Raw genomic sequence first — 17,150 nt, 5'->3', positions numbered from 1 at the left:
ACAGCGGGAGCAAAAGGAACTGTAACATGTTCCTGGCTGGCTTGCCAAGCTGGGGCGGTGACACGCTCCCAGACTGCAGGAGAGAAGAGTGGTGACCCTTCTGGGGACCCAGACCTTGGGATTCCCTGAGCCAGAGCTGCTAAAACATTATAGCCTTCCCACCTTTCACCGGCACCAGACAGCTGCCCCACATGACAGGAGGCAGCAGCAGAGCCAGGCCAGCTGAGGAGCCATGGGCTGGAGTAGTGGGGTGGTGGGACTGAAAGAGCTGTAACACAAACGGGCTGAAACAACCCCCCAACAATGTCCCCCCCCAACCCCCCTCCCCGCCCCGCCGGTCACGCTGCAGGCAACGAGAAGAGTTGAGCCCTTCTGGGAGCCCACACCTTGGGGTTCCCCAAGCCAGGGCTGTGACATGCTGTAACACCCTCTTTGGGACTCTGAGGTTGCTGGCATCTCTGAGCTTTTGGGTTTTACCACGTTTCCCTTGCCCAGACACTGGTGCCTGCAGCAGAAGCTGGTTGTGGTCCATCTGGTCCAGCTGCAGCCTTGCACAGAGCCGGTGCCTGTAGCTGCTCACCCTGCTGCAGCAGCTGGTGTGCCTGGCTGGGCGCAGTGGCTGGAACCTGCACTCACTTGCTCACGCACCCCTCACCAGCCCATGCCTGGCTCACCCTTGGCAGGTGTGGGATCTGGGCCAGCAGCACAAGATGAGCGCAGCCTACTGGGCAGAGTCGGCAGAATGAGCCCAGCAGGCATGAGCAAAACTCCAGCAGAGGCGCTGCAGGCCATGGAAGTTTCCAGCTGGTGAAGCGACATCCTAAGAATTTTGTGACACTATCCTTTCTTCTAGGTTTGCACACATGGTTGAGGCATGAATTTCTAGTAAACTCATGGTCACCTCCACCTAGCCGCAATAGCTACTATTCTTTAAGTGCCCAGGCATCTTACACTCATCACCTTTAACTCTTTACTCAGGCATGTGGCAGTGTCACCATTTTATAGATAAGACCATAGCCAGTAGCTGTAAAGTATTAGGCTTGAACTTAGCAGTAGAATGAAACTATTTTCTGTTCACTTTCCTTGGCTTTTTTGAGGTGGGTGTCTCACTGTGTTGCCCAGGCTGGCCCTAAACTTCTGGGCTCAAGCGATGTTCCCGCCTCAGCTTCCCGAGTAGCTGAGACTAAAGGTGTGCACTGCTGCCCAGCCAGGCCTATATTTAATAAAGCAAGGAGTGGTTACAGCAGGATCAGAATCCTTAAGATGGCCTATGTGAAAACATCACTATTACAGAGGATGCTACTCTTGGCACTTGTATAGGCAAGGAGAAAGTTATGTGGACATCCCCCTATTGACTTGTTCAGTTCTTTACAGTCCCTCTCATTTGATGCTTCTGATCCTCTACCAAAGACAGAACTAAGGCCAAATTTGAAGTCATTTGATACAAACTTACTCTTATTTTTTTTTTTTTTTTTGAGCTGGAGTCTCGCTCTGTCACCCAGGCTGGAGAACAGTGGTGTGATCTTGGCTCACTGCAACCTCCACCTCCTGGGTTCAAGTGATTCTCCTGCCTCAGCCTCCTGAGTAGATGGGATTACAGCCACGTGTCATCACGCCCAGCTAATTTTTGTATTTTTAGTAGAGACAGGGTTTCACCATGTTGGCCAGGCTGATCTCGAACTCCTGACTTCAGGTGATCTGCCCTCCTTGGCCTCCCAAAGTGCTGGGATTACAGGTGTGAGCCACCACGCCAGGGGTGTGTTTTTACAGATACTTGAGTTTTGCACTTTTCACCCATGCTGGAGTGAAGTGGCAGGAACATAGCTCACTGCAGCCTCAAACTCCTGGGCTCAAGTGATCCTCCTCCATCAGCCTCCCAAGTAGCCGGGACTACAGGCATGCACCACTGCACCAGGCTGATTTTTCTATTTTTTGGTAGAGACTGGTTCTTGCTATGGCCCAAGCTGGTCTCGGACTCCTAATCTCAAGCAATCCTCCCTCCTCAACCTCACAAAGTGCTGGGATTACAAGTGTAAGCCGCCCTGCCCAGTCAGACTGAGGGTTCTTGAAGACCACTGGCCATGCTCTTTACAATTTACCACACTTTCTCCTGAAAAAAAGTGGAAGTAGCACCATCCGTAGAAAATAATGCAAAACTGTTCTAGGCAAGAGTCCATTAATAGTCTCGGGAGATAAACAGTTTTAACTGCCAAGAGGGAGAACTCACCTGGAGAATTTATTGTAGGCCCCTTAATGAATTTGTAAGGACTACCATACAGTTAGCTAGTAATAATTTTATGTGATTCATACAATTGTGCACCATTCTGAGATCAGTGCACTTCGTGTTCTTAACACTATCTGTACCATTAGAGAGCATCAGAAAAGCTTAAAACCCATAGTCAAGGCATTCTTAAAATAGGGTCTGTGATCATAAAAATTCTTTCTCTCGAAGTACTTGCAAATGAACTGGAAAGGTGTGTGCCCCCAAAATAAAACTAACTGTGGATTAATATTAAACTGCTGGGTCAAAGATAGACGGACAACTAATTAATAAACACTTTCTCAAGAATGATGTTAGGCTGTTTTGAACAGGGTGGGTAAATTTTGGGAATTAACACTGCAGGAGAAAAGGGAAAGAAAATCCAGAGTGAGGGTGGGGGCCTACGGCGGTGCAATACTTAGGGACATTCCAAAACTTCTGAACTCCTAAGTTAGATAATAGGTATCTAGAGGTGTCAAAACATTTCAGAAAAACTATTTTTGTGGCGTGAGTGGACTGGCTGCAGAAGTGGCAAAGGACAAACTTGGATGCAGGGTTTGGCAAATGTTGGGTGAGCCCTAATCTGTGCCTGGTGCTAGGGACCCTACAGCAAAGTTCCTCTTTTCAAAGTTTAAAAAGTTGGGAGTAGACACTAAATATTATTAAATATTTAATATTAATATGTGGCATATTAGAAAGTGCTACATGGTACTAAGAAAAACAGGTGCCAGAGAGTCTGCATTTGGGCTTCCACTTCTAAATAGGGTAATCAAGGAGACCCTCATATTTGAGTGAAGACCCCAAACTCGAGTGCTGGCGGCCATGTAGGGGGGACGGCAGAGCGGGAGAACGAGCGTCGCGTTAGCAGAATTTACAGTACATTGGGGTCCAACGGATGCCCAGGAAGGCGAAATTCCTGCAAGTTAAACGCACTTCTAACGCAAAACTTAACCAGGCCCCTTTCCAACTATTTAGCCCACCAATTTTAGCTTAAGTCTCTTCTTCCCCACGCCACTCCCAGATGAAAGGAAGACACGCCTCGTTGGCCTCCAGAGCTCTGCGTCCGGGGGGCGGACCTCTCATAGCTCCGCCCCGTGACCCGCGCGCTTGCGGAGGGGAGGTCAAAGGTCAGAGGTAAAGAAGTCATGGCGGCGCTGTGTCGGACCCGTGCTGTGGCTGCCGAGAGCCATTTTCTGCGAGTGTTTCTCTTCTCCAGGCCCTTTCGGGGTGTGGGCACTGAGAGTGGATCCGAAAGTGGTAGTTCCAATGCCAAGGAGCCTAAGACGCGCGTAGGCGGTTTCGCGAGCGCGTTGGAGCGGCACTCGGAGCTTCTACAGAAGGTGGAGCCCGGGCAGGTGAGAGGGAGTCGCGGGAATTACGCCAACGACGCGGTGGGCGGGGTCGGGAATAGGGGCGGAGCCTGGCTTAGGAAGGGGAGCTGAGGTCCGGGGCCCAGTTTTCCGGAGTTGCGGTGCGTTGTGGCTCAGCCCTCGGCCCCTAGAATCTGTGCTTGGTGTTTTTCTTCCTTTCGTTGTCCTTTTGTGTGGCATTTGCGTACTGGGCCGGGTCTGTCCACACTGCGCTTGTTTTCCTGGGATTGAATGCTGGTGGGAGGGTAACCAGCGGGGAGCGCTGCTGGGGAGGCGATCTAGGGCGATTCCTGGGACGCTGAGGAGAATGGGACTCACACGGAGAGGCAGGGCTCTGCTGGGTCTTGTTCTGAACAGTAGCTCTAGCATGGAGCTTGCTGTCTGGAGTAGAAGGCCCTTCATAAACATTTGTTAATTTAATGACTGGGTGATGAATCACTTTCTGAACTTGGGCAAGTGATTTAACTTGTCAGCGCTTCACCTCTCTTTTGTAAATGTCTTCTTTTTTTAAAAAGTAAAATAAAATCTCCGTTTGTCTCAGCCAGTACTTTTGTAAAATACCATAAATTTATAGATAAATGAAATGGAAGAAATAAAATTACAAGCCTAAGTTTTTAATAATTAAACTCAGCAGACATGAAATTGAATTATATACAAATAAACTCTCAATTTCTGTATTTTTCTTCCTAGGGAGTAGTAGCAAACATTTCACAAGACTGGCAGTGTCCTGGGTTATAGGGTCATTTTAGTAGCAATTACTGATGTCAAAATTTTTCTGAAATCCAAGGACTAGAAGAAGCCTGGTATATTAGTTTATTATTTTCTGTTGTAACAAATTACTACAAATTTAGTGGCGTAAAACACAGGAAATGTGTTGTTCTTAGGGCTGTGAGAAGTCAGATGGGATCTCACTGGTCTAAAATCAAGGTGTTGGTGAAGTTGTGTTCTTTTCCGTAGCTTCTAGGAGAATCTCTTCCTGGCCTGTCTTTTCTAAGCCTCTGTTTTCTACTTTTTTGTTTTTTGGATTTTTTTGTTTTGTTGTTTTTTGAGACAGGGTCTCGCTCTGTCACCCACGCTGGAGTGTGGTGGCATGATCTCAGTTCACTGCTAAACCCCCTGGGCTCAAGTGATCCTCCTGCTTCATAGCTGGGACCGCAGGTGTGCACCACCACTCTCGGCTAATTGTTTTTTCTGTTTTTTTTTTTTTTTTTTGTAGAGATGGGGTTTTGCCATGTTGCCTAGGCTGGTCTTGAACTCCTGGGTTCAAGTGATCCTCCTGCGTTGGCCTCCCAAAGTGCTGGGATTACAGATGACAGATGTGAGCCACCTGGCCTGGCTGACCCCGCCCGGCCCCCCGCCCCCCTCCCCCGTCTTCTGCTTTTGAGATCCCTGTGATTACATTGGCCTCCCTAGATAATCTAAAATAGATTATTCTGGATTATCTGGCCTCCCCAGATAATCCAAAATAATCTATTTTAAGATCAGCTGATTAGCAATCTTAATTCCACCTGCAAAGTTAATTCTCCTTTGCCAGGGAAGGTAACATCTTCACAAATTCTAGAGATTAGGATGTGGATGTCTTTGTAGGGGGAGGGGGCATTATTCTTTCTACCATATATGGAGAAGTCATAAAATACTAGCAGAATAGCGATGACTGACCTGAAGCCACCTAAGGGATGGATTTTAGATCCATCCTTAAGGTAAGGCCATAAGAGTTAAGTGCAGTAAGGTTGGAAACATAGAGTTCAGTGCTCCCTTCCAAATATTTGTATAGGAAAGGAGTTTTTCTATTTCTTACCTAATATTTCTCACTCACTTCGCTCCCATTCACACCACATTCTAAGCCCCTTCGGAAACCCCCCAAAATAATTCTCAATTGCTGAGTTAATTGTGGTAAGAGTGAAAATTGTAGCATCACATGTATAGTAAGTTAAGTGTTTGAAACTAAAAATATACTGTTTATTTAATGAAGGAAACAACCAAGGTGTTTTAGAGTCCCCAGAATTCCCTTTCCTTTCCTTTTCTCTTTCCTTTCCTTTCCAAGGCAGTTCTAATTGGGCTGTTCAGTTTTTCCAGGAGGAGGCTGGGGTGTTTCCTGGCAGTCCCAGCACATCCGTTAGATTTTCTCAGTCCAGCTCAGGCTCAGCAGCATCTCTGCACCCTGCGTGGTTGTTCTCCGTCTAACACAGTTTAGAAAACATTATTCTACTAGATGATGGGTAAATGTGTTTGGTTGTGATGTACAGTTCACCAATTTCTTATTCACAAGTCTTTGACATCTTGGTTTAATGGAAATAAAATTCCCTGGGGAGGAGGATATCAGGAGGCTGTGTTGTAGTCTCCGTTCAGCAAATTCTTAGCTTTGAAGCATTTGAAGTTACGTGAACCCCTTTACTCCTTCTTAATTGATACCACTGACTTCAGTTGCTCCCTGGTTCAGGTCATTACACACACTGTGGATCAAGTTATCTTCCTAAAGTTGGGCTCTATAATCAGACTTAATGAGGTTATTTATTTATTGCTCTCCTTGAGAATCTTCTAAACCTCCATTCACACTGCCTGCAAGATTAAATATACAATGGTGCATCTCTCTACTGTGGCTTCAGAGGCCTACCGCCATTCAAGACCCTGCTTGGGTTAAAAGCTTCGGCTCAGTTCAGGTTTCCAGTTTCTGCCATCTTTCAACTGAGTGACTTTGGGCAACTTACTTAGCCTATCTAAGTTTGCTGTCTTATCTCAAAGTGGAGATAATGCTTCAACTGGAGTTACTGGGAAGTTTATGTGAAATAATACATTTAACGTGCTCTCAGTACATTGACTGGTACAGAGTAAGCTTTATTCAGTGCATTTTAGCTTTTATGTGGCCCCAGCCGTTTCTTCTCCAGCCTTCTGCCTTCCTGAGAATAGTTTCACAGAGATGCTTCCACAATTACACAGTTCTTTGAAGTCCCATTGTTTTCTTAATAATGAACTTTAATTTATCAAACCGTGTAGATTCATCTCTTGTAACTGATGTACCGCTCTGGTGGGGGATGTTGACAGTGGGGGAAGCTATGTGTGTGTCAGCACAGGAGGGGTATGGGATATGTCTGTACTGTACTCTCAATTTTGCTGTAAACCTAAAAGTACTCTAAAAAATAATTTTTTTGTTAATGAATGAATATAAAATGCTATTTAAAAACATAAGACAGTATATGCTCTAACTAGAGGTTGAGCTGTGTCATTCAAAGAGACAATAAAATTAAGTTTTTCATGGCAAAAAGCCCAAAACCAAACAAAAAACACCAGAAAACAACCATGCACATGCCATTTTATTTAATCCCAAATGTAAGGACATTCGTCATCACTAATATGTTAACTTGTGGTGCCAGAGTAACACATGACACATCAGAATAAAATTTTTACTAACTTTTTTCCCAGTAGAAAATGTTTCAGGAGGTCAGAGACCTTGTCTTTCTTATTCTGTTGTGTTCCCAGTGCCTAGCACAGTCCTTGACCCATAGTGGGCACTCGGTAAATATTTGCCAAATGTGTGAATGATTGAATAGTACATGTAGTGCATATTTGAACTTCAGTTATACCTGGCCTGTCGTTGAATTGTAATATATGTGTGACTGTCCACAAACAATTGTACAAGTAAGAATAGTACAGCCTTGAGCATGTCAGTTGAATGTGCCTGTCCAGAATAATTGAGTAAAAATAATTTTAAGAGTAGTAAGAAATTGAAAATACCACATTAGTTTTAGTTTTAGTATTTACTGGAAGTTTTCAGTGTTTTTCTAACATATTTATGGTAAGGAATATGAGGAGTTGTTGGGTATTGATAGGAATTCAACTTGTGAAAAAACTTGCTTTACCTCTTTTGAACTTACGGGACCTATTTAATTGAACAGTATCCTGAGATTACAAGATGAATAAACGCCAATTGTGTATTCAGGGTTTTTGAAAAAAATATTGTTTACAAATTTTATAAAAGTAATATTTGGTTACTTTAGAAAGAAAATTTAAATAGCCCTGCAGGTTATTATGTGAAATGTAAAAGTCCCTTTTTCTTACTTTCTCAAGGCTGGAGAGTGTGTTTTTTATGCATAGCTGCAGAGTTTTATATTACACACATGTAAGTATAAGCTAAGTATTGCTATATATATTTAAAAACATTAATTGGTTCGTAGTATGAATACTGTTTTAAAATATATTACAGTTAAAGAGTGTAAATTCTGCAGTCACGCAATCTTGGTTTAAATCCTGGTTCCTCTACCATTTACTAGCTGTGTTGCTTTGGAAAATTACTTAATATCTGTGTATCTCCTTTTCCCCCTATGTCATGAGATTTTTATGAGATTCAATGAATTCATTATTTAAAACACTTAACACAAGTGCCTGATACTTAATAAGCACTTAGTATGTTTTAGTTGCTGCTGCTGAAAATTGCAATTTTTACCTAAGTATGACTATTTTTCCTTATCATTACATAATATTTGCTTGGTATTCCATGGTGTGGATGTAGCATAATTTATTTAAGTAGGAAGGCCTTAATTATTGAACTTTTAGGTTGTTTCTGTTTGTTTTTGTTTTCTAACAGTGTTGCAGTGAACATTTGCATTTTTTGTGTACTTACAAGAGTGTATTTGTAGGTTATATGTTGGGTAAAAGTGTACACACAATTTGAGTTACAGCCTGTTTGTACTGAACTCCCACCTACAGTGCATGACAATGTTTCCTCACCCCCTTATCAACACATGGGGTGTAATAGGTGGATTTTCTTGATATTTGACAATTAAAGCAAAATATAGAAATTGGAAACTGGGGTTATCATCTTTCATTCCTGATTTCAGTTTTTGATTTTTATCATAACTTCATGTTCACAGTTTTTGACTTTACAGTAAGTGCTATCAATTTGAACTCATAAAATGCACTTAAAATAACAAAATACTACATTTACACTATATATATTGGGATTGTATGTAAGATTTCATTTGTAAAATGGTTTCTGCTTAAAATATTCTTTTTGAAGATGAATTTTGCTGTTTCCTAAACAAATCATTATTTCTTTACCTTTTACCCTGGAATTAGCTTCCCTGCTGCAAATTCTGTTGTAAAAATCACCTCCTCTCTTAGACCTTTGTGATCTCACCAAACAGATGAAACTGTTTTTGAATGTTCTGGAGTTTTGTGTTTTACTACCTTTATGGTATACCCACAGCTCTCATAGTAAAGTCATTTACAAACCTGTTTTATCCTGTTTTCTAGCTGTAGTTCCTGAAGAACAAGGGGCCATTTTCAGTCCACCCTCTTGATCCTTTGCATAATGCTTTACACTTAAGTAGGGATTGAATATATATTTGCTGATTTAAGTTGGAATGAAATTTAAACAGTTTGATGGTTGAATAATTACAAATGAAAAATAGCATCTCAGATGGCCTATTATTAGACTTAAAAATATGTATATGGTGAAAGTCCAAGTTTTACCTATTGATTTAGTTCTTATAGTCATTAAAGTGTAGATTTACTTATATGTGGATCTCAGAAATAAGCCCATACACATTATCCTTACAAAGAACTTTCCCCTGCAGCCAGGAATTTAATCAAGGGCAATGCATCATGAAGTTCTTATCCTGTTACACACTCGGGTTACTAGTTAAAGGGAACCGAAGTTAAATGGCATTAAGTGTAATGCCATTGTTCTGTATGGAGGTTGTAGGTTCCATACTCATCCCATGCTCACTTACCTACTTTTCTTTTACTTTGCTTCATTAGCTTTAATATTGGTTTATGCATCTTTCCCTTCAACTAGTTTTGTTTTGTTTTTAGAGTAGCAACCAAATCTTTTTTTTTTTCCAGACAGGGTCTTGCTCTGTTGCTGAGGCTGGGGTGCAGTGGTGCAAACTTGGCTCACTGCAACCTCTCTCCCTTGGCTCAGCTGATTCTCCCACCTCAGCCTCCTGAGAAGCTGGGACCATAGGTGTGCGTCACCATGCCTGGCTGATTTTTGTATTTTTTTGTAGAGATGGGGTTTTGCCATATTGCCCAGGCTGCTCTTGCACTTCTGGGCTCAGGCAATTTGCCTGCCCTAGCCTCCCAAAATGCTGGGATTACAGGTGTGAGCCACCACACCAGGCCGTCCCATTCTTTTTATAACCATTTAAGTCAGGTACCATTTTCCCTCCATTTTTAAAACCTTAATCCTTATGTCACTTAGACAATATACATTTGTAGAATCTGTTAAGGCAATTGGGAGCTGTGCAATGGCATATAACTCATCTCGTAGCCACAAGGTGGCAATAGTTGAGCAAAGAATTGGTTTTTCTGCTTTATGACTCTTCTTAGCAGTAGAGGGTGGCATGCTACTTTTCAGAACATTGGAAAAAATGTTTTTCAGAGAGTTTTGGGGCTGCACAGTAAAAATTTTACTCAAATTTTAAATTTATTTAAAATACTGATGTTACATGACAGTTTATAGTTTTACCTTATTTTAGCAATATATTAGATTTCATGCAAATATTTTTAAATGTAATTTTTTAGTTTTTTGTGAAAATTTTTATTAGTATTTTTTATTTCAAAATATTCGAATATTCCAGAAGACAGAATATCTAAAATCAGATGTTCAATCCTTTCAGAATACTGGAAAAATAAAAATATATAGATTTAAAGGGCTTATTTCAATATAATAGGGAAATTAATTTATTTTTAGTATAATTTTTAAGTCCACTAAAATCATATACTGTAATAGTAAAATTATATCGTTTTACTTAACCCTTTGTTTTCGTATCAGTTTTACTGACAACTTTAAAAATTATACCAGTGTTTTGAAAACTATTTGATATGTAAAGGAATGATGGAAAATGTTTCTGGTTTTAACGATGGTGCCAACCTGTTTTTACATTATAGAATTCTAGGAGAATTACCTCTGAGTAATAAAAATCTTTTGAAATGTTGTATGTCTCACATTTTCAAAGCATGTTTAGAGGAAATGACCAGTTAATATAAAAACAATGAAATAGTGAAGAAGTACATAGAATTCTCTGGGGAAAGTAGGTTTTTGTTAACACCTGTAACATGCTTATAAGCAGTACTATACATTTCTTAAAAGAAAAGATGTATATGTTCTGTATGTATTTTGTTTTTGGGTGGTCATATGATCTGATCATACCCAATCAGACTCATGACTTCCCAAGCCAACCTTAGTTTTTTCACTATTTGGAGATCGTAACTCTCATTTTTACTCAGAAATTTCACTTCCATCTTTTAATGTGTCTAAGTTTGCTTCTAAGGCTACACTTAAATTTTTCTCTTTTAATCACTTTAATTTTTATAACCTGATTATGGCCCTTAAGTTTTTTATCTATTGGCATTAAATATCAGGAAATAAGAGCAATTAAGCACATTCAAGTGGAGCCTGGTTTGTTGGGATTTGGGAATAAAACTAAATAGTCTTGATTCAGTTTGGGTTTTGCCTACCTTTTTAAAGCTTTGGAGATTCCATTGTTGACAACTGCCAGGAAATGAGTGGTGGACTCAGTCTGGGAGTTGGCAGCTGAACAAGTTGCCTGACCTCTGGCCAGCTACCCAAATTGAGATGGTTGGATTCTCTGAAGGGACATAAATGTACACTGAGAACTGGGTGTCACTGGGACACACAGTATTTATCCCAAAGAAATGAAATGTTCCTAACAGCTTCATTTGTAATAGCCAAAAACTGAAAGCAGCCTAGATGTCCTTCAGCTGTTGAATGGTTAAACAAACTGTGGTACATCCTTACCGTGGAATACTACTTAGCAGTAAAAAGTAATGAGTGTTTGATACACAAAATAATTTGAATGACTCAAAGGAATTATGCTGAGTGAAAAAAAAAAAGCTAGTCCCAAAAAGTTACATATGGTGTGATTTCATTTATACAACATTTTTGAAATGACAGAATTATAGAGATGGAGAACAGGTCAGTGCTTACTAGGAGTTAGGAAGGAGGGAGGTAAAAGGGATATGTGGAGTTACAAAAGGACAGCACAAGGAATCCTTGTGGTGATGGACTTGTTCTGCATTTTGACTGTGGTGGCCAGTACAGAACCTTTACATGTAATAAAATTGCATTGATGATTACGTGTATAACTGGTGAAATCTGAATATTGGTGGATTGTGTCAATGTCAATTTCCTAGTTGTGATATCATACGATAGTCTTCTAAAATGTTACCACTGGGAGCCCTGGGTAAGGGTGCAGGGGCTCTCTATGTATTCTTGGTTACAACTGCATGTGAATCTACAATGATTTTTAAATAGAAAGTTAATTTTTTTTAAAGGGAGCATTTCACTGGTCTCTCGGGCCCAGCACTGATAAGACCATTGAATTCCATAAACACGTGACAATTATCCCACATTATTTCCTGTAAGGTAATTTTTTGTTGTTAGAAGCAATGCAGTGTAGAATACCAGAAAAATCCAAGAATAGTTAGAAGTAAAGTTCCACATGCCTACCTGCATACCTTAGCCTTTAGTCAGACAACTTCCGTCTTACTAGAAACCTTAAAAGCATCCCTTGGTCCCAGTCTATGCATCTGTCAGCATCTGGCTTACAGCTCTGCTCATAAAATGAGAGAGAGACTGACTGTGCAGTCTCCTTTTGTAACTGTTTTTCCCTATCTAGCATAATGTTTCTCCTGCTCCCATGATATACCACTATTACAGAGATTTCTAAACTTTTTTGATCATGTCCCTCCATTAATAAATTTTTGAGCACATGTTCCAGTATTTACTTAAAAAATACATTTGTGGCTGGGCGCAGTGGCTCACACCTGTAATCCCAGCGCTTTGGGAGGCCGAGGTGGGTGGAACATGAGGTCAAGAGATCAAGACCATCCTGACCAACATGGTGAAACCCTGTCTTTACTAAAAATACAAAAATTAGCCGGGCATGGTGGCTCATGCCTGTATTCCCAGCTACTCGGGAGGCTAAAGCGGGAGAATTGCTTGAACCCGGGAGGCAGAGGTTGCAGTGAGCCGAGATTGTGCCACTGCACTCCAGCCTAGTGACAGAAAGATACCCCGTCTCAAAAAAAAAAAAAAAAAGTGTGTGTGTACGAATATATATATTCGTACTGTAGTTTCTTTTGTTATATACATTTTAAAGCATTTACACATAAAAACATTTTGAAGGTGAAGTTAAAAAAAACAAATAGAAATTCCAGTGTTTTCTTCTTCTGTCCTATGGGTTCTGATAGAGATCATTATTCTTTGTTACAACTTGACCTTTTTCCTTCAGGCCTGCTCTGTAAATATGTGTTCATTGGCCACAAATTTCCTATGTCTTTTTACGAACAATCTCCCCTTTAACCTTCTCTACAAGTATTTCTTGCTTGCTTTCTTGGTTTCCCTTGATAACACTGCTTCCCTTCTGGTCTTCCCTAGTATAGATTGCAACGGGTCTCAAGACTAGGAGGAGAAAATGACTCATCTTGGTTCTCATTTCTCAGTACCATTTCAGACTACTGTTCTATCAGAAATACTTTAAAAAGGCTCCTTGATAAAAATCTTTTCAATTCTTTCAATTTTTCATCAGCATCTGGCTCATAGCTTTTCTCTTTTCTTCATACTTACCATTTTCATTGACCAGCATTTACATTTGTAAACCAAAAATAAAATTCTAAAGCCCCCTCAACCATCTGAATGGACCCCTCCTGTCAGCCAAGGGCATTCGAAAGTTAACCTGAAAAACTAGTGCAGGCCGTGATGGGAAGGGGGAGCCAGACGTGCCTCATTATACCTCCCTCCTTTCAGAATTAGTGATAGAAATGACTCTTTAAGTCTAGTAAGAAACATTTACAATCTGTTTTCTCTGAAGCCTGCTACCTGGTTGCTTCATCTGCATGATAAAACCATAGTCTCCTCAATGCCTTATGGTCACGCAGACATTCCTTTCTATTGATAATAACCCTTTCAACCAATTGCCAATCAGAAAATCTTTAAATCTACCTATGACCTGGAAGCCACCCTCGCAACCTGCTTCTAGTTCTCCTGCCTTTCTGGACTGAACCAATGTAACCAATATACATCTTACACGTATTGATTGATGTCTCATGTCTCCCTAAAATGTATAAAACCAAGCTGTACCCTGACTTCCTTGGGCATGTGTCTCAGGACCTCCTTAGGCTGTGTCATGGGCATGTCCTTAACCTTGGCAAAATAAACTTTCCAAATTGATTTAGACCTGTCTCATACTCTTGGTTTACACATTAATGACTACCAGTACTTTGGCCACATAGTTTTTTGTATATTAACCTTATATTGTGTAATGTTGCTGTAATTACTTATTCCAGGAGGTTTTTTTCTTGTTGATTCTTTTTGATTTTCTACATAGGTCATCATGCCATACATGATAAAACACAGTTTTATTTCTTCCTTCCCAATCTGTATACTTTTATTTTTTCTTTTTTTCTTATTGCATTAGCTAGGACTTCTAGTACAATGTTGAAAAGCAGTGATGAGAGGGGACATCCTTGCCTTCTTCCTGTGCTTAGTAGGAAAAGTTTCAAGTTTCTTACCATTACATATGTAGGTTTTTTGTAGATATTCTTTAGGAAGTTGAAGCTTTCCTCTAGTTTTCTGAGAGTTACTATTATGAATGGGTATTGGGTTTTGTCAAATGCTTTTCTATTTGACGAAATGAAATATGACCATGTGATTTTTCTTCTTTAGCCAATTGATGTGATGGATTACATTTTTTTTCTATTTTTAATTTTTGTGGGTACATAGTAGGTGTATATGCTTAGGGGGCACACGAGATACTTTGATGCAGGCATATAACATGTAATAATCACATCACAGTAAATAGAGTATCCATTCCTTCAAGCATTTACTCTTTGTGTTAACAATCAAATTAAACTCTTTTAGTTATTTTTAAATATACAATTAAATAATTATTGCTTATCACCCTGTTGTGCTCTCAAATACTAGGTCTTACTCATTCTTTCTAACTACTCTTTGTACCCATTAACCATCCCCACCCCCTTATATACTATAAGTATACTATATCACATATAGGGGAGTGGGGATGGTTAATAGGTACAAACCCCCAATACCCTTCCCAGCATCTGGGTAACCATCCTTCTACTCTGTCTCCATGAGTTCAATTGTTTAAATTTTTAACTCCCACAGATAATAACATGTAAAGTTTGTCTTTCTGTGCCTGGCTTATTTCACGTAACATAATGACCTCTGGTTCTATCCATGTTGTTGCAAGTGACAGGATCTCATTCTTTTCTATGACTGAATAGTAGTACTGCATTGTGTATATGTACCACATTTTCTTTATCCATTCATCTGTTGATGGGCACTTAGGTTGCTTTCAAATTTTGGCTATTGTGAACAGAGCTACAGCAAACATGGGAAATGTCTCTTCAGTATACTGATTTCCTTTCTTTGGGGTATAAAACCAGCAGTGGGATTGCTGGATCATATGGTGGCTCTATTTTTAGTTTTGGTTATTTGCTTTTTGTGGAACCTTCAAACTGTTCTTCAGAGTGGTTGTACTAATTTACGTTCCCACTAACAGTATATGATGGTTCCCTTTTCTCCACATCCTCATCAGCATGTATTACTGCTGGTCTTTTGGATAAAAGCCATTTTAACTGGGGTGAGATGATATCTCATTGTAGGTTTGATTTGCATTTCTCTGATGATAATGATGTTGAGCACTTTTTCATAAGCCTGTTTGCCATTTGTATGTCTTCTTTCGAGAAATGTCCATTCAGATTATTTGCCTTTTTTTTTTTTTTTTTTTGAGACAGAGTGTTGCTCTGTCTCCCAGGCTGGATTGCAGTGGCACGATCTCGGCTCACTGCGAGCTCTGCCTCCTTCCGGGTTCATGCCATTCTCCCGCCTCAGCCTCCCCAGTAGCTGGGACTACAGGCGCCTGCCACCATGCCGTGCTAGTTTTGTTTTTGTATTTTTAGTAGAGATGGGGTTTCACCATGTTAACCAGGATAGTCTTGATATCCTGACCTTGTGATCCGCCCGCCTCGGCCTCCCAAAGTGCAGGGATTATAGGCGTGAGATTATTTGCCTATTTTAAAGTTGGATTATTAGAATTTTTTTCCTATAGAGTTGTTTGAACTCCTTATATATCCTGGTTATTAATCCTTTGTCTACATTTTGATTTTTGAATGTTAAACCTGGCGTAAGTCTCAGTTGTGGTATATAATTTTCATATGTTGTTGGATTTGATTTGCTAATATTTTGTTGAGGATTTTTGCATCTACATACATGAGAAATATTGGTCTGTAGCTTTCTTTTCTTGTAATGTCTTTGTGTGGTTTTGATATTAAGATATTACTGTCCTCATAGGATAAGTTCCACTCCTATCTTCTGAAAGAGATTGTAGAGAATTGGTTTGATTTCTTCTTTAAATGTTTGGTAGAACTCACCAGTGAACCCATATGGACCTGGGGCTTTCTGTTTTGGAAGTATATTAATTACTGATTTAATGTCTTTAATAGACATAGGCCTATTCAGATTATCTGTCTCTTCTTACTTGAATTTTGGCGGACTTTGTCTTTCAAGGAATTAATCCATTTAATTTAGGTTATCAAATCTGTGGGTATAGAGTTGTTTATAGTATTTCTTTAATGTCCATGGGATATGTAGTGATGTCCTCTCTTTCATTTCTATTATTAGTAATTTGTGTCCTCTCTTTTTGTTTTTCTTAGTCTGGCTAGAAGCTTACCTCAAATAACCAACTTTTGCTTTCGTTGATTCTATTGATTTCCTGTTTTCAGTTTCATTGCTTTCTGTGCTAATTTTTATTTTAGATAAGTTGTGTTTTCATTTTCATTTAGTTCAAAGTATTTTTAAATTTCTCTTGAGATTTGTTTGACTCATGTTATTTAGACGTGTATTTGTTTACTCTAAGAATTTTGGGATTTTTGAGCTATCTTTCTATTCCTGATTTCTAATTAAATTCCATTGTGGTCTGAAAGCAGACATTGCATGATTTCTATTCCTTTAAATTTGTTGAGGTGTGTTTTATGGTCCAGAATGTGGTCTGTTTTGGTGACTGTTTCATGTGGCATGAGAAGAATATATATTCTGCTGTTGCTGGATGAAATTGTCTACAGATGTCCATCATATCCAGTTGATTTATGATGTTGTTGAGTTCAGCTATATCCTGAGTGATTTTCTCCCTGCTGGATCTGTCCTTTTCTGATAGAGGGACATTAAAGTCTCCAACTGTAATGATTCATCTATTTTTCCTTGCAGTTTTGTCAGCTTTTGCCTCATGGTTTTTGACTATTTTTAGGCATGTACACATTAAGGATTATTCCGACTTCTTCAGATAATTAACCCTTTTATTATTAGCAAATTGTTTAACGTGAACAAACTGTTAATTGTTAGATCAATTAATAATTAAAAACTTAAAAGTTTTAATTTTACCTTCGCATATTCCTTCTCTGTGTTCTGCCTTTCTTTATGTAATGTAGATCTGAGTTTTTGACTTTTATAATTTTCTTCTTTCTAAAGAATTTCTTTAAAC

The 17,150-nt window shown here is 39.7% G+C and overlaps 1 protein-coding gene across 4 annotated transcripts in view; it reads left to right on the top strand.

Annotated features, from left to right (window-relative positions):
• The window catches only part of TPD52 (tumor protein D52), a 289,903-nt gene that overhangs the window by 137,134 nt on the left and 135,619 nt on the right, over window positions 1–17,150 (top strand). For 3 of the 4 annotated variants that reach the window (XR_010159618.1, XR_010159617.1, XM_009455541.5), the window contains exon 1: window positions 3,371–3,615. Coding sequence is in view for 2 of the 4 variants with exons in the window: in XM_009455541.5 (XP_009453816.1) it covers window positions 3,406–3,615 (210 nt within the window). In the remaining 2 variants the exon portion in view is untranslated. Of the gene's footprint in view, window positions 3,616–17,150 lie in introns of those variants that run through there. The other variant, XM_003951276.6, reaches the window with a different exon arrangement.

The sequence above is a fragment of the Pan troglodytes genome, chromosome 7 (assembly GCF_028858775.2).
Source record: "Pan troglodytes isolate AG18354 chromosome 7, NHGRI_mPanTro3-v2.0_pri, whole genome shotgun sequence".
Classification (NCBI taxonomy): domain Eukaryota; kingdom Metazoa; phylum Chordata; class Mammalia; order Primates; family Hominidae; genus Pan; species Pan troglodytes.
This window is presented reverse-complemented; position numbering and strand designations above follow the sequence as displayed.